This window comes from Mustela lutreola, chromosome 7 (genome assembly GCF_030435805.1).
Source record: "Mustela lutreola isolate mMusLut2 chromosome 7, mMusLut2.pri, whole genome shotgun sequence".
In the NCBI taxonomy this organism is placed as follows: Eukaryota; Metazoa; Chordata; class Mammalia; order Carnivora; family Mustelidae; genus Mustela; species Mustela lutreola.
The window spans coordinates 150,654,233-150,668,905 of NC_081296.1; the positions used below are offsets into that span (position 1 = coordinate 150,654,233).

Consider the following 14,673-nt stretch of genomic DNA (forward strand, 5'->3'; position numbering starts at 1 on the left):
CTCGAATGAATTTGCTACTAGCATTTATTCCCCCACTCATTCTTTCCCCAGACTTCTACATAACACAAGCCACTCGCGCCTCCCAAAGAGTTATGTCAGCAACAGCCCTGGGACGACCAGAGGACAAGCGGCACCGCGAAGAGGGCTGCTGGGGCCCAGGACGAGGAAGACGTCTGGAGCTCAGGGATCCGTGCCAACGGTGATGCGTCCACCAACCAAGATGCGTTCACCAAGCAGCTCAGGGTGTGAAGCCTCGTGCCGGGCGCGTGGCAGGAAGCAGGGCAAGCCGTAAAGGACAGACACGATGAACTTGGACGCCATGTGAGAAGGCCCACCACCGAGTTCATGACAGCCGGAGCTCAGGAGAGCGATCCGACCAGAACAAACATTGGTGCTGCCATCTGCCCAAAGGGGTAGCATCACCCCAGGTAGGAACTGCAGAACAGAGGAGGAAGGGCCCCCTAGAATTACAATGAGGGTTCAGAGTGACAGGATGAGGGAGGCCAGAAACCAGGAAAGGAGTTTCCGGAGGCGGCGGCGGCCAATCCTAGGGGTGTGCAGTCCTGGAGTGAGCTTGCTTCACAGCTGGGCCACAGCAGGGGTGGCACAGATGGTGGGTGGGGGGCAGGCGAGGCAGACCCCAGCCCCAGGCACGCCGAGGGCACTGGGCCTGGACAGTCCAGCGACAGGACACAGGGTAAGGATGCTCAGGTCCCGATGCGAAGCAGAGGAGCACAGAGGAGGGCCGGGGAAGGCAGCCTGGGGGTGCGTCTGGACGGCACCAGAGGAATCTGTCGGGGCCGGGAGCGTGAAACAGGCACCCCAGACAGGACACCGAACTCAGGAAAAATACATCGGAAACTGCCAAGCGGTCACCATCCACTTCTACTTATGATCTCGTCCTCCTTCTAGGAGGGAGTATTAAAGACATCTCTGTCCTGAAGTAGGCTCCGAATTCAACAATGCCTTTTGTGCGGGAAGCAAACCTGGGATAAATGCCTACGGTTCCCTCGAAGGCTTTAATCTGCCCTCTCCACGACCAGCCCTGCAGGGGAGGAGCCCTGCAAGGCTGCGGAAAGCAGGGCAGGACGGAGCACGCGCCAGGACAAGGCTGGCCTTGAGGCGACAAAAAGCAGTTTGCTGGGACTGAGGAGGGAAGCCCGGACCCAGGAGGGCACAGAAACCCGTCCGCATGTGCACGGGTCACCTCAGCACTCACCTCCGCCCTTTTCAGCATCTCCCACTTGTTGAGGATTTTCATGGCGTAGATCCGCTCGGTGTTCTTCATCCTGACAACGGCGACCTGGAACATGAGCAGGCGCGTGACAAAAATGTAGTTAATGGAACAAAAGCCAGCACGTTTTCACGTAACTACAGTGCAATCTTCATTGCCTAGGGGAAATGAAACACTGGAGAATGAGCTTCTCAGGAAGAGAAGTTTTTTATGTAAACAAAGATTTGCCCTTTTAACCATCAAGACCTGACCTCAGCACCTGGCACCCCACGCGCTCGGTTCACAACCCTCCCACAGCGAGCAATGGGCAACGGAGTGGGTGCGGCGGGTGGAGGGGTCTTTGGCGCATGCCTAGGATTTTCATCAGAAAAACTTTTTTTTTTTTCTTAAAGATTTTACTTATTTATTTGCCAGAGAGAGAGCGAGCGAGCGAGAGCAGGCACAGGCAGGCCGAGTGGCAGCAGAGGCAGAGGGGGAAGCAGGCTCCCCGCCGAGCAAGGAGCCCAATGCGGGACTCGATCCCAGGATGCTGGGATCATGACCTGAGCCGAAGGCAGACTCAACCAACTCAGCCACCCAGGCGCCCCTCATCAGAAAACTTTAAAAATCTACTCGCTGCTCCCCAGCCTTGTTCCCTGTGTCTGAGGGCTCTGTCCCCACGGCCTCCCCACCTGCCCCGCCGATAATCTCTCAGACATCAGTCTTCGCAGTATTTTTCTGGATCTCTCCCCCGACGCAAGGGAAAAGCAAAAATCAACTATTAAGACTACATCAAACCATAAAGCTTCTGCCCCATGAAGGAAGCCATCAACAAAACAAAAAGGCAGCCTACTGAATGGGAGAAGGGATCTGCAAATGATACATGCCGTAAGGGGTCAATACCTAAAATACGTAACAAACATACACAACTTGATAGAAAAAAATGAAACAATCCAATTTAAAGAATAGGCAGAAAACCTGAGGGAATTCTCCAAGGAAGACATCCAGATGGCCAACAGACACACAACAAGACGCCCTGTGTCACTCATCATCAGGGAAGCGCCAATCGGAACTACAATGAGATACCACCTCACACCTGTCAGAACACTACTACCAAAAAGACAAGAAAAAATAAGTGCCAGCAAAGATGTGGAGAAACGGGAAGCCTCGAGCACTGTTCGTGGGAACACAAACTGCCGTAGCCACTCTGGAAAACAGTCTGAAGGTTCCTCAAAACAAAAAATTAAAAAAGAACTACCATTCGATCCAGGGGTTCCACTTCCGGGTATTTGTCCAGAGGAAACAAAAACACTGATTCTGAGAGACAGAAGCACTCCTATGGCTACTGTAGCACTGGTTTCAACAGCCAAGATCTGGAAACAACTGAAGCGTCCGACGACAGATGGACAGACGGATGGAGAAGGGACGGCACACACACACTGGAGTATCACTCAGGCAGAAAAAATATGAAATCCTGCATTTGCGACAACACGGATGGGGCCGGGAGTACTATGGTAAGTGCGGTCAGTCAGTCAGACAAGTACCATGTGACTTCCCTTATGTGTACAGTCTCAAAAACAGAAACAGACTCACAGATGCAGAGAACGATCTGGTGGCTGCCAGATGGGTGAACCGGGGAAAAAACACGGCATAGTATTTACTACAGAAGTGGTCTAACTGGGAAAAACGGTGGAGTTGATAACTTCTGAGGGAAGTAATGAAATTCTCAAGCTTACAAGCCTCAGGAACAGTCCAGATCCTGCTGAAGAGGAGATGCAGGACACTCTGAACTCTCACTAGACGCTTTTTCTGTAGAAAGGTCATCGGGGCACAGGCTCTGACCAGGAAACACACCGATGCCTCTGATAAATACCCAAATAAACAGTTTGTAAAAATCCCGTTTAGTTTACCCGAAGCTGCTTCTTGGCCCCAAACTCAGTGTTAATTGCGTCAACGAGGTGATGATGATGCTACACGCAGCTCCAAAGTCAGACACTTCCGGGAGGAAATACTAACAGAAGTGACTTACCGAAACCCTGAAAAATGATCCGGGGACATGACAGGCAAGTGATGCCTGCTGCCAGCCCAGGCCCAGTCCAGAGGGACCAGAAAGAATGCCAGGAAGGTCCTGGTGTGAGACAGTAGGCCAGACAAAGAGTACTCTGACTGAAAATCCACATTTATGAACCCTGACTTTCTGAAAGACTGTCTCCAATGAGAAAACGGTCTCTGAAGCACCAGAGGAAAGCACCTTGCTTGACACAGGCAACCCCTTCTCAGTCCTTCAGGAAAAATCACACACAGACACATGGGGGCCGGGGAGGGGAGCACTGACAGGATAAAGCCAATGAGCTACAATGTTAAGTGATAAAAGGCACCTGGGGAAAGGGGCGAGGTGACTGAGCTCTGACCCATTTTATTCATGCACCTGTTCTGTTAGTTTGAGACTGTTTCTAAACAAAGCTAAAGCTTTCTTTCTTTCTTTTTTTTAAAAGATTATTTATTTATTTATTTGACAGAGACCACAAGTAGGAGAGAAGCAGGCAGAGAGAGAGGAGGAAGCAGGCTCCCTGCGGAGCAGAGAGCCCGATGCGGGGCTCGATCCCAGGACCCCGGGACCATGACCTGAGCCGCGAAGGCAGAGGCTTTAACTCACTGAGCCACCCAGGCGCCCCTAAAGCTTTGTTTCTTTTTAAAAAGTCATTCCGGGAGTAAGAGACAGCAGGGCCAAGTGGTTGGGCCTGGGGCTTTGAGTCAGGCAGGCAGGACTCAAGTCCAGCTCCAGCACAAGCCATCCTGGGCCCATGGGCCTTGATCTGTCATCTTCCTGATGGGGTGGTGCGCAGGCGGGGTCTAGAAGGGGTCAGTGCTCCCACACTGATGAAAGCACTTCCCAGACCAGCCATCCCCATGATCCCAAAAGTGTTTACAAAGCTACTATGCTTAAGAAAAAGGGCAATGCCCCAAATATTCCCAATCTTATATACAGAATCATCCAGAAGTGTTCCCCTCAACTCTGTGTGTATGGGGGGGGGGGGGGGGGTCGTGTGTGCGTGCAATTCTGAGCTGTGATTTTCACAGTCCAGAGTTCTGGACTGTCCATGTTCTCTCTGGGAGGGGGCTCCGGAGCAGCACGTCCCAAGGCCTCAGTGCTATGGGTCTATATACCTGGGCTCCAATGCAGACCCCCACAGACACTCACCCTCCCCTGGCATGTCATGAGGAAAAAATAATTCAGTTAGAACCATGTTTCTCTGTGTGTATTCTTCATACAGACGATCCCAACACTGACAGAGACCTCATTTCTGGGATCTGCTCAGTGCCGTCACTGAAATCGGGCACACACTTCAGGTACGTGATGACACGAATATCTCAGGCAGGCAACGGCAATGATGCCTCGTTACCACAGAGGGCCATGTAATGGCAGGACTGTTAAGAATCCAAACTTCTAGGGCCGCCTGTGTGGCTCAGAGGGTTAAAGCCTCTGCCTTCGGCTTAGGTCATGGTCCTAGGGTCCTGGGATTGAGCCCCGCCATCGGGCTCTCTGCTTGGCGGGGAGCCTGCTTCCCCCTCTCTCTCTCTGCCTGCCCCTCTGCCTACTTGTGATCTCTCTCTGTCAAATAAATACATAAAATCTTAAAAAAAAGAAAGAATCCAAACTTCTAGTCATGGGAGGGGAGGCAGGACCAGCAAGCGTGTGCAGGGAGCCCAGACAGGACGCAGAATGGCTGGGTGGCTGGCGAAGCCGGACGAGGGAGCCATTGTGGACAGCCCAGGCCAAGGGCCCGGGTAGGGGTGGTGGGGCACAGGGGTGGGGGAGGGCCTCACAGGCTGCTAAAGCCTGGACACAGAGCCAAAGGAAGGCAGAGAAACCGAGGACTTCTGCAAAGGCCCAGACAAGGACGGGTTTCTCTTAGTTTAGGAGGAACTTAAAAAGTGATATAGGCCACATTCTCTGAAACTCCGAAAGCTGAGTTTTGCATTAAACCTCTGGCAGCGGAGAGCACTTGCACTAAACATAACCTGCTCAGGCACAAGGCTGTTGCCTCCCATTCTTTCATCTTGCCTCTCCGGCCCTGAGGCATCTTCTTGACCGTCCAGATCCCTCCGCTAGGCCCGTAACCACGGATCTCTGGGAGGACCTGGGCCTTGCTCGTATCTGCGCCCAGAGCCTGGCGCAGGTCCTAGTACAAGGAAGTCCATCAGCAAAAGTACGCGCTGCCCCGAGCCAAGCTTGGTTCCAGAAGGCCTTCTGCCTCTCCTCACAGATCAGCCGCCCAACCAGACCTCACATCATCACATAACCCACCCAACTCAGAGATGTATTATTTCTTCTAAAATCTTTTTTTTTTTTTTTTAAGATTTTATGTATTTATTTGACAGAGACCATGAGAAAGGGAACACAAGCAGGGGTAGTGGGAGAGGGAGAAGCAGGCTCCCCGCTGAGCAGGGACCCAAAGTGTGACCTGATCCCAAGACCCTGGGATCGTGACCTGAGCCAAAGTCAGACCCCTGACAAGTGAGCCACCCAGGCATCCCTGTGTTATTTCTGAGCAGAACTCTCTCTTTTCCCTGTGGCACTGCTGCCTCTCTGCCCACCCCCACCTCCATGAGACACCCTCAGAGGGACGGGCCCAGGCGGGGGGACACAGAGAAAGGTGTGAGGACTTGGGGCTGGGGTCCAAACTGAGGCCAGAGCAGTGTCCAAGGGAGAAGCCAGGGCATGACACCCAGTTGTCCACATTCGCTGGGGCAGGCCAGGCTTTCTCCCTGGACTCTGTGAAGCATTTCTGGAGGAGTACCGCCTTTCTCTATGTTCTACCGAAGCAGACACGGGAGGGGTACCATCAGCCACTTGCAGGAGAATTGTCAGAAACACTGACATGTGTTCTCAGACAGAGGACTGGCCTTGTTTCAGCTTAGCAGGCAGAGGAGAAGCATCCGAGCGCAGGGGCCACCAAGTGAATGCATGGCTTTGCTCTCGTCCTCGGTGCCCAACGGAAAACGCAGGCCGGGCACAACAAAGCCCACGAGGTGCTGATGGCACCGCGGAGTCATGGCAGGGCTTGTGGTCAGGCAGAGCGCGTCTGCTGCAGTGTGACAGCGTGTCACCGCTGGCTTTCTCCTCAGAACTGCGCAACCCCCCACCCCCCGCTTCCCCAGCCCCAGAGGGCTGAAGGCAAAGTCTGAACGGGGGGTCCATTCATTTCCGTGTTTAAGAGGTGCGTGGGCCGTAAAACCACCTGCCCCTGTTCTGCAACAGGGACCTGAGCCTCAGGCCCAGCGGGGGCCCGACGCCAAGGAGGGTGCCCAGGGCAGAGGCCACGGCCCCCGGGCACTGGCTGTCCGGCCCAGGGCAGCGAGGCCAGCACTCCTGAGGGGAGCGGAGACTGGCACGGCCCTGTGGCAGACCCCTCCCCAGCACAGGGGGCCCCAGCACCCACGGCAGGTGAGCCACCCAAGAGGAGAACGGCTGTGGTTCTGCCCTCCCTGCACTCTGCGGAAAATTTTTCAATTAACAAATGGATTTTTAATAGACTTGTCTCAAAGCAGCAGGATTCGGGGCAACTCACCTGTCACGGGGTTCCACTGCTCTTCCTCGTTGCATTAAGTGCTCTCCGAAATCCCAGCAGTGACCCCCCCCCAGTCCCGGTCAGCGCGCTGGATCCCAAAACTGCTGGATGGGGCCTGCTTTGACCTTGAGGCAAAGCCAGCACAGTAAAGCTTATCTTACCTCTCCAAAAGCCCCTCTTCCGATCACTTTAATGATTTCGAAGTCTTCTCGATGAAGCTGCATCTCCTTCACCAGTTGTGTAAATGGTTTAGCTACAAATTTAAAAAAGCGAAATCAACAATTTACTCTCAGGAGTTGAGACTACATAAAAATTCAGCTGATTGAGGCATTCTACTAAATTATACAGCTTTCTTAGGAAAAACGTTTATTTTTTAGATGTTTAATAGCTGGCAAGTTTCGGGAAGCCCGTGTTTGTGCTCAATATGGGTGCACTTCCCGCTCTGTTGTCCACGAAAAGCACTGCTAAAGCTGGGACCGACCTCGCTGGGCAAGCAACTGGTGGGCACGCTCCCAGCCGGCCGGCAGCGAGAGCCCGCCACACAACATGGAACCAGCCAATCTCCAGGTAAGCGAGCGCCACGCTCCATCTGTCAGCTCCATGGGGCCACGGGGCCGCTGTGGGGACAAGAGACATTCTCCAAGAATGGCAGTGACCTTTCCAGTGCAGGCAGTGCTCCTGGACATCGTGACCATCCTCGCTAATCGCAAGGAGCCTCGAACAGTGACCTTGGTAAGAAATGGGGCGAAGCGGCTTCCCCGGCACCCATGTGTTCCGCATTCCAGGGAGGAGGAAGCTGAGCCAGGTTTCTGCGGACAGTGCACTGGGCTGAACAGTGTCGTGTCTCCCCCACCCCTGTTCCGCCCAATCCAGAGTGTCCACCCAGAACCTGGGAATGTGGCCTTATTTGGAAATGGGCTGTTTGCACATTAAGGTGGGGTCACAAACAGGAATGAGATGGGCCCTAAATCCAACAGGATTGAGTCCTCACTAAAGAGAGGGAATGCGGACGCAGAGGGAAAAAGCCACAAGAAGACAGAGGCATGGATTGGCGCAATCAGTTGCAAGCCACGGAACGCAGCCTCCACCAGAAGCTGGAAGGGAAGGGGCGTCTTCCCTGCGGCCTCCAGGGGGAGCAGAGCCCTGCTCACACCCTGACTTTGGACTTCTGGCCTTGGGAAGTGTGAGAGGGGATGTCTCCGTAGTGTCAGGCTGCCCCAGCTCGTGGGGACCACCGCACACCACATAGGTCATCTCCTTCCGGGAACAGCACAGCCGCAGCGCCCAGGACAGAGGTCGCGCCGTTCACAACAGAGGCAGTGCCCTCCCCACCACCACCGGGCCTGCCCCTGGTCGGACACCCATTCAGTCGGTCGCATCTCTCACACCTGTTCTGATCCTCACCTCCAGGCCCAACTCCCTGTTTGATGCTAACCTGTATTCTACACATTTCTTTTCTCAAATTCCCACTACTGGTTTTGTGAAACATTTCCACTGGGGGGACCAGGCGCAGTGCACAAGGGCTCTTTCTGTATTATTTCTGGCAAATACACCTGTGTCTACCGTTATCTCCAAAACCAGCCAAAACGAAACCTGCAATCTAACTTTTTCTGGGCTTCTGAGTTCCGTATTATTAACCTAATTCTACCATTTTTCTCTTTAACTAGATGTTTAATAAACAGCACTAAGGTTTGATCACCCTGGGTCATTGACCACGGTAAGAGCAGCCAGAGCGCCAGAAGGTTCTCGGGGCCCATGGAGCGCAAACTGTAACCACTATTGGTGCAGATCCCCGTTGGCACAGACATTAGGGAAGAGAACACAGAGGGCCTGATTTAAATTAACAAAATGAAAAAAAAAAAAAAAAAAAAGCCCAGGCTAAAAAAAACCTTGAGCTACAACTTGAAAGGTTGTCTATGGCTCTTTCTTATATTTTTTTCAAATTTTTCTTATTTTTTATATTTATTTTATATATATTTCTTATATTTCTTTCAAATATCCCCCAAAATAATCATCCCCACAACTCCTAATGGAAATATGTACCGCAAACAGCCACCGAAAACCTGGACCTCTGCTGGTATCGTCTCGGGAACCGCATGGCACTGCTCTTTCTACAGTGACGAAGGATCACCCCAGCACATCAGACCTGTTCTGTTTTACACCAGAAGAGAGCACTGCAGGAAGGACTGCTCGCTCACCAGCACGGCCGAGCGCGCCGCGCAAACATCCACTCTGGCAGGGCACAGTGCAACGTTCTGGACCCTTCCACAGATACCCCAACGACTCCCCAAAGGTGGCAGCCACTGCTGTAATGCACCGACCAGTCAGCAAAGGCAAAGAAAATTCCGCCGGAATCGTGCCACAAGTCAACTGAACTTGTCCGTGGGCCCATGCCATCCAGGTCGCAGGCAGAGTCAGTGTTTCCTATCTTCTCGGACATTTCATGTCTCTGCACTCAGTTATCACTTGAACGGGTGCATATTCGTTCACTAAGCTGACACACCAACTGTAAACGGTGTGTCTGCTGAACAGACAGGTCAGACCTTTTTTCCTTTTTTTTTTTAAGATTTATGTATTTGGGTGGGGAGGAGAGGCAGAAGGAAAGAGAATCCAAAGCCCACTCCCCGTGGAGCTTGAGGCGGGGCTCAATCCCATGACCCTGAGGTCATGACCTGAGTTGAAACCAAGAACTGGACACTTAACCAACTGTGCCTCATTATTTTTAAAAAAAGATCTGGGCACCTGGGTGGCTCAGTGGGTTAAGCCTCTGCCTTCAGCGCAGGTCATGATCCCAGGGTCCTGGGATCGAGTCCCGCATTAGGCTCTCTGCTTAGCAGGGAGCCTGCTTCCCTCTCTCTCTCTGCCTGCCTCTCTGCCTACTTGTGATCTCTGCCTGTCAAATAAATAAATAATAAAATAAAACAAATAAAATAAAAAATTTAAAAAAAGATTTATTTATTTATTTATTTATTTATTTATTTATTTTTTCCAACTCTAAAAAAAAGATTTATTTATTGATTTGGGAGAGAGCATGTGTGTACAAGCATGAGAGGGGGAGGGGCAGTGGGAGATGCAGACTCAGTGCTGAGCACGGGGCCCAAGGACGTGGGGCTCGATCCCAGGACCCTGAGATCACAACCCAAGCCACAGTCGGACGCTCTACTAACCGAGGTGCCACACAGGTGCTTGAACATTTCATTTTAAACCATTCTCTTCTCGGAGCGTCCGGCTGGCTCAGCGTCTGCCTTCCACTCAGGTCATGGTCCCAGGGTCCTGGAACTGAGTCCTGCACCTGGGTCCCTGCTCGGTGGGGGGTCTGCTTCTCCCTCTGCCCTCCACTTCCCTACCTGTGCGCTCATGCGCCCTCTTTCTCTCTCTCTCAGGCAAATAAATATAAAAAATGTTTTTTAAAATTTTCTGAAAAAAGTAGCTTCTGTAAAAAATAACACAATGGGGGCGCCTGGGTGGCTCAGTGGGTTAAGCCTCTGCCTTCGGCTCAGGTCATGATCTCAGGGTCCTGGGATCGAGCCCGCATCGGGCTCTCTGCACAGCAGGGAGTCTGCTCCCCCCCCCTCTCTCTGCCTGCCTCTCTGCCTGCTTGTGATCTCTTTCTCTGTTATATGAAGAAATAAAAAATCTTTAAAAAAAAAATAAATAACACAATGAAGATGAAAACTGGGAGCATAACGGAGGTGTGGGGTTCACAGGTACGATGTCTGACAGAGTAAAGCACTTGGTCACACAGGATTAGGGAGCAAATGGGGGGGTGAGTGGGTAATCCACATTACAGGGCATACAGCCGGCGTCTCTGGGCCTCAGGAAACTGGCAGTTTCAAAGGCAGGTGAGACACCCATGTCCGGTGTTGGGATGAGGAGTGGGGACCCAGGAGGTAGTCTGGAGAGCAAATTAGGAGCTGCAGAAAATGGCAGTGTCCTTCGGAGAGTCCTGGAATTTCATCCTAGAATTATTTTAAAATAGTAAAAAATCTGGTGTGCATGAAAATGTTCATTCTTATAGTAACAATAAGAATATAGTAGGGTTTTTTTTTTTTTAAAAGATTTTATTAATGTATTTGTCAGAGAGAGAGAGAGAGAGAGAGCACAAGCAGGGGGAGCAGCAGAGAGAGAGAGAAGCAGGCTTCCCACCGAGCAAGGATCCCAGATGCGGGCCTCAGGGGTCATGACCCAGTGAGCCCCCCGGGCGCCCCTCTCCCACTCTTGGATAGAAGCACTTGCTTCTGCACAAACTTCCCTGAAACGGATGGACAGGGGTTCATCAGGGCCAGTCAGCCAAACAGGGGAAAAGCCACGCAAGCGGAGATGAACACCTGAAACGATATCCAACGGTTCTGAGGAGCGAGTGAAAGTACGCACTGGCGTGTAGAAATGCCCAAGACTGCATTAGGAAACCAGACCAGAGAATCACACCTCAGCAGTGGGCCACCCTGCTAACCACACAGGTTTAAGGGGCCATGAAATCACACTGATGGGACAGGACTTAACAGACGAAAAGCAGGAAGAGTGACAGTTCAAATGGGCTCTCAATCAGTATCAATACAAAAAACAGGGTGACCCCGCCATGCGGACTGGGTCAAGTTAAGAGAGAGAAAAACACCAGTTACATGAATGAGAAAATCGCACCTAAAATCTAACATAAAACTGCTACCGAGGGAACTAAAAAGTAGGAACTTCCCCCAGGGACAGCAGACACAGGAAGCGGCTCTACTACCCACAGGGTCAGGGGAAGCAAAGGAAGACGCTCGAATGTTTGAAACCTAGAAAAAGGGCTCCGGCGAGCGGAGGGTGGGCTGCTGCTGCTGCCGCCGCTGCTGGGGTCTCTGAGCGGATTCCGCGAGCTGAGAGCCAGGGAGCTGGGAGGGAGGAAAGGCCAGCCGATGCTGAGGGTCTCTGCCGGTGGGGAAGAACGCCCGACTGGGACCAGGCGGCTACTGCGAGCAGGTGCTTTGGCCAGGAGGAGGAAGAAGGGTCACGAAGGGCATCACTCAGGGGAAGAGGAGCAGGCAGGAAGTCCCTGTGCCTTCTGCCTCCTCTGTCCCTCGGCCTCCTCCTTCTGCGAGTCTCTGACTAGCGCCCTTGAGGCAGAGCCCAACAGAGAGCAGGGGTCAGAGCCCAACAGGGGAGATGCTGGGGTCAGGAGGTCCCTGCAGGGAAACGGAACAGGGTGAACAGGGAGGGATCTGCTACGTCCCCGAGCACTGCTCAAGCAAGGCAACAGAATCAGGAGAAGGGGAGTCCAGCTCCGCACAGTCAGAGAAGGGAGTTAACGAGCAAGTGACAAATCCCACAGTACTGGATTAGAATCGGAGGCATCGGTGTGACCTCATGATTTTCAACGGAGAGAGATATCAAAACACAGACATAAATGGCTGCGTCCATCCCCCACAGTCCTTGCTCTACCCACGGACAGGGCCTGGGGGCAGCAACAAGCACACCAAAGGGCTGGTCTTGGGTTCTCTGGACTATCCTCCCGCGGGGGAACCGGGGCTCCCTGGGCCCGCCAAAGCCCACGCTCAAACAGTCTGTGCCAGAAAGGAGAGACATGCTCGAAGAATAATGGTCAAAGTAAATACTGATAATCAGAGATTACATAAATAAGAAATAAGTAGCCCATACGGATACTCCTAAATTTTAATAAAAATCTGATGAGAAATGAGATACTTATATACTTTCAAAGCACATCCCCAAGAAACAGTTCTCAATGACAAAGGGAAGCAGCCACTTCATGGGGACATCTGGCAGACACTGCTACCTAAATCAGAGGGAACACTATCACCAGTTATGTGACAAAAAGAAACTGCTGTCCCCAAGAAGATACAGTGAGGAAAGGCACTGTGGCTTCTGTATTTTTCTGCCCAAGTTACAGAACCTGAATTGAATCAGGAGGAAACAGGAGGAAAACCTAAACTGAAGGAACATTCTACCAAGTAACTGGCCTGCAATGTCCAAAACTTTTAAGGTCAGGAAAGTGAAGACAAGACCGAGGAATTGTTCACACGGCAGGGAACAGACTGTCCAGGCCAAGGAGGAGCCATGTGTGGCCTGCGTGCGCCCGGGTGTCACGGTGCCACGGAGCGGAATGTCAGTGGCTGGTGGCCCTTCCGGGGCTTTGAAGAGCATCTCACTCTCAAACAGTTGAGGGCACTTCTGTGTACTGCTTGTTATTTGCGACTTTTCTCTGAGTTGGAACATGTTTCAAAAAAATTTTAAAACATCTTTTAAAGATTCTCTCTATCTGGAAACAGGCTGTTGGGGGCAGGAGTCGAAGCAGAGAGAGCAGAGGGTGCCGCCTCCCCACAAGAGAGAGCAACTGTGGTTTGGAGACCCACGACGACAGAGGCAATGCTGCCGGCCGGGACGCGAGGAGGAAAAGGCTAGGCTCTGGCAGGGCGGTGGTCTGCGCTGTGGACAGGCGCCAGCAACTCACAGCGACACCCAGGACGAGCAGGTCTGGGTGGGGGAGGAGCCACGGCGGAGACGCGGAGTCCAAGCACTCTGGTTTCCCCGCGGAGCCCAAGATAGCGAAGAGACCAATCTTGTCCCGGCCCACAGCTGCTCCATCCTTTTGGAAAAGCCTCACTTCGGAAGCACCAGCTGCCACGGGGGCGGAGGAGCGCGGAGGCCGGCAGGGGAGAGCGGCAGGAACCGGGAGACGAGCTCGCGGAGAGGAAGGAGCTCGCAGAGAGGAAGGAGCCTCCGCTCCGTCCCCGGTGCTGCCTGCTGACCTGACTAGCGCCTGCGACGCTCTCGGAGCTCGGAACATTAGAGGTGAATTGTATGAACTAGACCCACTGGGTGGGACCCGGCTTGTCACACACCCTCAGCATATCCAGGGTGCAAAGCAAAGCCATCTGGGACGCTTTTTGCGTCTCATTTGTACTAAGGTTCTCCTAGCAGACACACATCTTACGTAACGCGAACAGATGAGCCGCACTCCTCGGAATGTTCGAGTTTCACGGAGAGCGTGAACTTGTAGCTTCTGAAGATGAGAAAACTGGTATGAATTCTGGGAAGGTGACGTACCACTCCTTCACATTCCATGAACAAACACTGAAAGGCACCAACTCGGCAGGTCCTCCCCAGGCACCTCCAACGTGCCAGCACGAGGACGCCCTGCCAACGGACAGGCTCCGGCACCCGCCCCGCAGGGCAGTGTGGGGGTCCAGGGCCCGCCCCACATCATGGACCCCACACACCGTCCCCTGCTGCTGCACCTGCGCACCGTCTCAACAAGTCCCCACCATGCCTGAGCCCCTGGTCAGTCACAAGGCCTCCCTCTCCCGTCCCTCTGATGCAGACTCTAATGCTCACTGGCCAGTGCCCCGCGTGCGCCCTCCCCAGCCCCACAGGCCATGACACCATCGCCGCAGGGGCCGGGGGACCACATCGCTGCCCCGCTCCAGACTCCTCCACGGCTTCCCGCAGCTCCTGGCAAGACCGCGCGTGCTCCCAGAGCTGGCTGCGTGCGCAGGGCCCCCTGCCTCCCCCAATGCCCACTCCAGCCTCGTGCTTCACCCCCGTGCTCCCCGCAATCCTGCCATACCCTGAGGGCTGTCACTCAGGCCCTCAGTCAACCCTGGGTCTTCCCAAGCAGACCCTTCAGCCCCGGACAGCCTCTCACTCCTGCCAGCTCCCGTGCACCCTCGGGATCCCTGAGGCAGGAGGGGACCTGCAGCTCTGACCAACTGACCAGGTCAGGAGCCTGGCAGTCCACACGAGGTAGGCCTCAGAGCTGTGCCTGCTCACTGCCATCTTCCCCAGGGGACCAGAAGGCCCGGGAAGGCAGGGCTACCGCCACCGGTACCGCCTGCTCCCCACGCCCCTGGCGCAACAACGCAGCTGACTGAGTGACGTCACCATGCGCCATCA

General features: G+C 53.4%; 1 protein-coding gene across 1 annotated transcript in view; it reads right to left on the reverse strand.

The window, feature by feature from the left end:
- Positions 1 to 14,673, reverse strand: part of CDC42BPB (CDC42 binding protein kinase beta) — a 96,617-nt gene that overhangs the window by 51,547 nt on the left and 30,397 nt on the right. The window contains exons 2-3 of the mRNA XM_059183202.1: positions 6,948 to 7,039; positions 1,220 to 1,303 (exon numbers count right to left, since the gene is read on the reverse strand). Coding sequence (XP_059039185.1) covers positions 1,220 to 1,303; positions 6,948 to 7,039 — 176 coding nt within the window. The remainder of the gene's footprint in view (positions 1 to 1,219; positions 1,304 to 6,947; positions 7,040 to 14,673) is intronic.